A 7,931-nucleotide genomic window follows, 5' to 3' on the forward strand; every position below is an offset into this window, starting at 1 on the left:
TTAGGACTGTTGTACATAGGGTCACTATGAGTCGCAAATGACTCGATGACACATAACAACAACAAGAACAATTATCTTCAGTATCCTGATGAAAAGGAAGAATGAAGAAGGTTATCAGGAGAACTTCCAAATACAAAGAGGAAAGTTGATATGAAATGGGTGCTGAGGGAAGATGTCATACTTTAATGGTGCCTACTCCTCCAAACTCAGACTCAGATTTCAGTACCAGAGCCTTACAGTCCAGAACAAAGACTCGGACAACCACTGCACCTTTCAGTTGTTGTTGTTGTTGTTGTTGGTACCATCTAGTTGGAAACGACACATGGTTAACCCTCCAGTGGGTTTTCAGAGACAGTCACTGACAGGATGAGATGCCCATCTTTCTACCACACAGTAGCTGGTGGACTCGAACCAGGTATCTTTGTGTTGGCAGAGCAGTTCCTTACAACTAAGCCATCACTGATACAAACCATAATATAGTTCTCCTAAAGTTTTTTGTGCTTTTTTTTTCCACACTGGTGCTTTATTAGTAGAGCAGGGGCAGGTCATGGATAGAAGAGAAATGGAAAATCATAAGATGGTAAAACCCTAGGAGAAGAAAATTTGGGATAAGAGAGGGGAAAGGTCTAAGAAGTGACCTTTTAGTTCTCAACATGAGGAGAGTCAAAGAACTTTCCAGAAAAATCCTTCCTTTCACCTTATTTAGCAATGATATTGTGAGCCTTTGGTTGAGGTTGGTGAGGGTGGTGACTGGTGTCTTTATCTGTAACTCATAGAGACATGTAGGCCCAAGGTCACAGTTGAGAAGTAACTATAGCTTTGGGAAAAGCAGGGGGTCTCACATGTCATGGGCTAACATAGCTATGATTGAGGCCCTGCTTTAGTTTGACCCCACCTGTCCCCCATGATTTCTTAGGTATCAGATACCTTATACAATATTTTTCACAGTGTGTGTGTGTGCCTGTCTCCGTAGACAGAACCAGAGTAGTAAATCTACAGATGAAGAAATGGTAGCACCAAACCTCCATTCTTGAACATGGACTGAATCTAATCAAAACTCACCTCTCTCTCTGTTTTAACACTAAAGAGAAAAGTTGAGATGCACAAATCAAGGATTCACATGGAGTTCAAGCAGCAGAGAACATTTCTGGATAATGAAGAACAGAAGAGGTTGGAGAAACTACAAGAAGATAAGAAGACTCAGCTTAGAATCTTAGAAGGGATTGAGAACCAGTTGTCTCAGCAAAGGAGAGCCCTGCAGGAGCTGATCTCAGAGCCGGAGCAAAGGAGTCAGGACTCTGCATTGGACATGATGCAGATAAGATGTGGGAGAGGCTCTATCTGAGAGTGAAGGAACAACACAAGACAGGTCTGGGCCAATAAGCAACATCATGATAGGTGGAGGAAAAATTGAAATTGTCAACTACTTCATCTTACTTGGATCCACAATCAACACTCCCAGTAACAGTAGTCAGATCAAAATGTGTATAGTATTGGGAAAGTCTGCTACCATTGACCTCGCCAAAGTCCTAAAGAACAATGATGTCAGTTTAAAGACTAAGGTGTAAATGATTTAAGCCATTCTGTTTCCAGTCACCTCTATGCATCTGAGAGCTGGACAGAGAATAAAGATGACAGAAGAAGAATTCCGCCTTTGAGTTGGAATGTTGGAGATTAGTATTTGGCAATCTCAGGAACTGTCAAATAAACAAATATACCTTATCTAAGAAAAAGTACAGCCATAGTGTACCTCAGAGGATACTCACATACTTTGGGCATGTTGTCAAGTGTGGCTTTAGAAAGGGACATAATGTTTAGAAAGAGGGAAAGTCAGCAAAAGAGAGGAAGAGGCTCAATGACATGGATTGATACAGTAACTACAGGAGTGGCCTCAAGTGTGCAGAGTGTGATAAGGATGGCACAGAATAGGACAGGTTTCAGATGTGTTCATAGAGTCACTAAGTAATACTCGATGGCACCTAACAACACCACCAATAGGTATACCATATGACATGTCTTTTTCAAGAACAAGGTACACTTGATCCAAGCCATGGTCTTTTCAATTACTTGCTATGCATCTGAGAGTTAGACAGTGAATAAAAGTGACAGAAGAATGCATTTGAATGGTGGTGATGGAAAAGAGGAGTAAGTAACCATGGATTGCCATGGACTGTCTTGGAGAGAGTGTAGCCAGAGTGTTCCTGAGAACATGAGAGATTGTGAAACTAGGTCTCACATACTTGGGCAGGTTGGTTAGGAGGGGCTATTCCTTAGAACAGGACATCACATTCAAAAAAGCAGAGGATAAGTAGTGGAAGACCCCCAATGATATGGAGTGACAGAGTGATTGCTACTCTGGGCTTATGTGTGACCCAGATGATGAGGATGGCACAGGATAAGACAGGGTTCATATGCATCATTCAAAGGGTCATTATGAATTGTTCTTGACCTGATGGCACCTCACAATAACCATTACCATTATTACCATTACTTTACTACAAACAGAATCCTTGTTCTTGGAATATTCTTAAACAATGAAGATTCATGAATAGTTTACATTCAATGCATACTAAGGTACAGATTTAAGAGAGACTATTTCATGCAGCAGAGATCCTAGGTGGTACACACGATATATAGAGGTCCAAGACTAACCTGAGGTACGACCGAAGAAAAACCTGACAATCTCTTTAAAAAAATCTGCCATTGAAAACACTGGAGAACAGTTCTATTCTGACATACATTGGGTTTCTTTAAGTAAAATGTGACTCGGTGGTAACTGATCTAATTTGTGGTTTTATTCCACACAATAACGAGCAGAAATAGACATCCTTGGTAAGTGTCTAATATATACTTCTTGTTATGTAAGTATAGCTGACCCTCCAGCAGGTTTTCAGAGGCACATAATCTCACAGGAGGAGATTACTCATCTCTCTGCTGCAGAGGAACTGGTGGATTCGAACCAAATGCCTTCAGGTTGGCAGCACAGCTCCTTAGCACAAGGCCACTAGAGCTCTATCTGACACATACCAGGAGTGTTTTCTCTGCAACACCTTTCTCATATGGATAACGAATGCTAACATACTGCAGAGCTCAAAGCATTTTTGTGACATTTAAATGAAAGAATCCACTAAGGCTCTCAGAGTCTGATTTTATTTTGTTGTTGTTTTTGTTGTTGTAGCTGCTGTTGTTGTCAGGTGTTGTCAAGTTGATAACAGCTCATAGCAACCTATGCATGACAGAACTATGCCTTGCCTTATCATGCGTCGTCGTCTCAATCCCCACTGTTCTCACACCCATTGTTGCAATCACTGTGTCAGTCTGTCTGGATGAGGGCTCCCTCTCCTCCTCTGACCCTCTGCTTTTCTGAGCATGATGTTCTTATCAAGGGACTAGCTCCTGTAATTACACACCCAATATAGATGAAATAAGTCTCACTCACCATCGTTGCCACCAAGAAACACTCTGACTGCTCGTCCTATTTTTTCCTATTTCTTTCATTCTTTTGGTAGTCCAGTGTAAAGGCATCACTACTTTAGTCTAGTTTAATCAATGCCCAATGTTCACATGCATATTGAAACAATATGGCTTGGTCAGACACATCTTAATCTTTAACCGGACATCTTTGCTCTTTATCACTTTAAAGAGGTCTTTGACAACAACTTTTCCAAAGAAATAATGCCTTTTGATTTTTTTTTCCTTTACATAAATCTTTATTCTTTTTTTCCCTTTGAAAATTACTATCCTGGTGTTTCCATGGTTGTTGGTTAAGTAAAATTAAATGTTTAACAACTTCAGTCTTTTCTTCACAGTAGCAGTATATCGACAGAGAACTCTGAGAAATTCAAGTCAGATGCAGAAGAGGATGTGGAGCAAGAGATCTCATTGCTGATGACAGATGGATATGGACTGAGAAAACCAGACAGATGTTTTTGACTATGTAAAGGCATTCCACTCTATGAGTAACACAATATGAGTAACATTGCAAAGAAGAGAAATTCCAGACACTTACTTGTTTCCAGGAGGAATCTGTACATAGACCAAGAATCAGTCATGCAAGTATAACAAGTGAATCAGGTGTTGTTTATAGTGAGGAAAGAGTGGGCATCAGGATCATGTCCTTTCCCCACACTTATTCAGTCTGCATGCTAAACAAATAATATGAGGAACTGGACTATGTGAAGAAAGAACAAAACCTCAAGATTGGTAGAAGGCTTGTTGTTGCTCTGTACCATTGAGTTAGAATCAGCCTTCCACGGGGTTTAGAGGCAATTAATCACACACATGGAGACTCTCTGTCTTTCTCTCACAAATCAGTTCATGGATGCGAACTGTGGGCCTTGGTGATTATAGCCCATCTCACCACTAGCACTAGGCCACCAGTTCTCCAGAAGACTCATTGACAACTTGAAATATGCAAATGGCACAACACTGATGGCTAAAAGTGAAATGAAAAGGACTTGAAGAACTTGTTAATGAAGATCAAAGACTAAACCTTCAGTATGGATTACACCTAAACAAAGAAAACCAAAAATATACATAACTGGATCAATAAGTAGTATCATGGTAAACAGTTGTCAAAGATGTTGTTTTATTGGATCCACACTCAATGCCTATGAAAGCAGCACTCAAGAAATAAAATTGCATACTGCATTGGACATATCTCTGTAAAAGACCCCTCTAAGAGAAAGAGAGAGGAAGACGAAGACCTTCAACAGGATGGATTTACACACTGTAACAATGCGCTCAAACATACCAGGATTAGGAAGGACGATGCAGCGGAGTGCAAGGTTCAGATCTGTGGTTCACAGGCTCCCTAGGAGTGGAAGCTGACTCTATGGAACATTAACAATTCAAAAACTTTTAACTTTTTAAAGTGTTAAAAAAACAAAGCTGTCACTTTGAAGACTAAGGACTGACACAGGTCCTATTTTTAAGATGTCTCATGTACAAGGCATCCTCTTCCTAAACAATATGCCTCTGGAAACTCTGTGTACTTTGATAAATGTTGATAGTTATAGAAAGGCTTCAGGGCTTTTGTTCATGCTTGACTCAAAGGCAGTCAGCAACAATAATATATAGATGCAAAAAAAAAAGACAACAAGTATAAAAGATCATAGAAAAACTAAGGCTTTTGAATTATCATGGTTTTGAAAAAGAATAAATATTCTATGGAATTCCAGAAGAACCAAACTGTCTTACAAGAATTCTCCTGAGAAGCAAGAATGGTAATATTATGTCTCATGTATTTGGGACATATTATCAGGAGTAACTAATTCCTGGAGAAGGACTTCATGCTTAGTTAAGTAGGGAGATAGTGAAAAAGGGCTAGCATAATGGTTGTAGTGATTGTGAAGATGGTGCAGGCCACATAGGTTTCATTCTACTGTAGATTGGCTCTCTGAGTCCTTGACAGCACCTAACAGGAACCTCTCGGTTGCCACATGAGGGCGTCCAACCTCTACCCTAGAATCATTTGATTTCACAGATCGGGAATATTAAGTACAGCACAGGCCAAAGCTTTAACCAGCCAAACCTCTTCAAGACATGCCAGCAGATGAGAAGAGTTTCTTGGCCTCCTAGCTTAGACATTCTCCCTGCTACTGTCTCTGGGCTTCAACTCAGCTGGACTATTTTCCCACTCCACCCTCTTGATCTGAATTTTTAATTCATTTATTTAGCTAAAGGTATATTATCTTTTATCTAGCAATAGTTCATACTCGTGTTTCCTGGTTACTTTACAGCCATCCACATACCTTCTCTGCTTCACATTGATAGGAAAGACATTGTCCTAGAATGGAACGGAGCAGGGTCATAGGACCACAGTTTTGTATCACATCACCATTATGAACAAGTCTTAGTGGTGACTCTATAACTTACATTCTCTCTCTTTTCTCCCCAGGAAGTTCAAAGAATCCCGAAAGGTAAGAAGAGGGGTTTGGTTTGTTTTGGTAAAAGGCAGGGTGTCAGGAAGCAGGTATACCCATGAAGAGGGTTTATAGAGTTATGAAGAGACGTGCTAAAAGTTTCCCCATATTCCTCGCTATTCTCAAAAACCCAATTCTCTATAAAATACTGCCTAGAATTCAGGCAATACCTAAACCTACTATGATTTTTTAATAGAATTTAACCAGTTATACCCCTTTGGAAAAGAGCCATGATTAAGATGTACATGGTGACTGAGACTCCTTGAGGTGTCTTAAAGAGATGATTCAACCTGTTTCGGATGGTCTTGTATACAAAACATAGTAGATTGTACTTACACCATACCAGCATTGCAGAGGCTCATGTAATCAGGAATTCCTGGTGCTAACTGAATCCCCTACCCTCAAGTACGAAACAAAAAAGGTGATTATAAATTGGAGTCGACTTACATTATCAAAGTAATCCATAAGAGAAGTCTGGCACTGGGACTCTGGAAGGATGTTGGAGGAGATGGACATGGGTGTCTCAAATTCTGTTTCCCTCACAAGTGATACCTGGGAACTGAATAAGCCAGACATTGTCTGCCCAGACCCAATGACTGAGTATTCTGTGTCAGAACTGAGGACGTTCAGAGGTGAGGTGAACCCTAGGAGCTGTGGGACTGGTCCGCCTGGGGAACAGAAAGATACAATCAGGATGAAGAACTGATGCCCTGAGTTGGAGGAAATCGCAGCATCAGAGATGGCAAGTTCAAGTAGGTAGGGCAGGGAAAGGTAGAAAAGCTGGTGGATGGAAAGGTCATGGCAAGGACCAGAGTTAGCTGGGTTTTATTTCCCCACATGCCAAGGCTCAGAGTTACTCCCTGACCCTTACATATGAACAGACCACTGATAACCACCACCTCCTGTCATCCAAGACTTCCCAAGTGTAACTATGGTTTCCCTTTTCTGCAGAAGACATCACGTTGGATCCAGAAACAGCCAATCCCTGGCTCATCCTTTCTGAGGATCTGAGACAAGTGAGGCTTGGAGATAAATGCCAAGAGTCCCTTGACAATGATGAGAGATTTGATTGTTTTCCCATGGTCCTTGGTGCCCAGAGCTTCAGCTCTGGAAAGCATCACTGGAAAGTCGACGTGACCGGAAAGAAAGCCTGGGACCTAGGGGTTTGTAGAGACTCTGTGCAAAGGAAGGGACCATTTTTGCTCAACCCTGAGAATGGCTTCTGGACAATTTGGCTGTGGGACAAACAAAAATACGAGGCTGGAACCTCCCCAAAGACCTCACTTGACCTTGAGGTACCTCCACGCCAAGTAGGAATATTCTTGGACTGTGATTCTGGCACAGTCTCCTTCTACAACATCACTGACGGTGGCTCCCTTATCTACGCTTTCTCTGAATGTGTCTTTGGTGGTGAGCCCCTGCGGCCCTTCTTTAACCCTGATGACGGAGAAAACACTGATCCTCTGAAACTCTGTCCACTAAGTTGAGAATAGTAGAGTCCCAGTAATGACTGGTGTCCTTCTGTGGACACTGTCACCTGCTCCCCATCAGGTCCCTCTTAGTCACTTGCCCTGCTTCTTTTTTCATTAACTCTGAGCCCCAGCATTCCTTACCTAGATTGCTTATGATTCCTTCCCAGAAATCAGACTACTTCTGTTGGTCCCAACCATCAATGGAAAAATATATGCTGTCTTCTCTATGTGACTAAAGATGTGTTGGGTTGTTTTTTGGGGTTTTTTTTTTTCTCTCTCTCTGCCCCTATAGCCATTGCTTTTGGTCCGATTTCTATTCTATCTTGCTGGGATGACAGAAAGGCTTCCCAAGAAAATTGTGCCTCAGTCTATACATCCAGAACTTTCTCCTCATTTACATTTTGGGTGACATTCCACATCTGATTATAAATGACTCCACATTCCCTGATTTTATTAAAAAGGTATGTTCCAAAATGAGGGCTAATATAGAAAGGCCTTGGAGTGCTATGGTAAATATTCAGCCTATTGTATATAC

At 41.2% G+C, this 7,931-nt stretch overlaps 1 protein-coding gene across 1 annotated transcript in view; it reads left to right on the plus strand.

Annotated features, from left to right (window-relative positions):
• The window catches only part of LOC102863473 (E3 ubiquitin-protein ligase TRIM21-like), a 14,848-nt gene extending 7,437 nt beyond the window's left edge, over positions 1-7,411 (plus strand). Inside the window, exons 3-4 of the mRNA XM_006885710.1 lie at positions 1,088-1,325; positions 6,879-7,411. Coding sequence (XP_006885772.1) covers positions 1,088-1,325; positions 6,879-7,411 — 771 coding nt within the window. The remainder of the gene's footprint in view (positions 1-1,087; positions 1,326-6,878) is intronic.
• The last annotated feature ends 520 nt before the right edge of the window (positions 7,412-7,931 follow it).

This window comes from Elephantulus edwardii, unplaced genomic scaffold (genome assembly GCF_000299155.1).
Source record: "Elephantulus edwardii isolate Elephantulus edwardi_28Jun2011 unplaced genomic scaffold, EleEdw1.0 scaffold00044, whole genome shotgun sequence".
In the NCBI taxonomy this organism is placed as follows: Eukaryota; Metazoa; Chordata; class Mammalia; order Macroscelidea; family Macroscelididae; genus Elephantulus; species Elephantulus edwardii.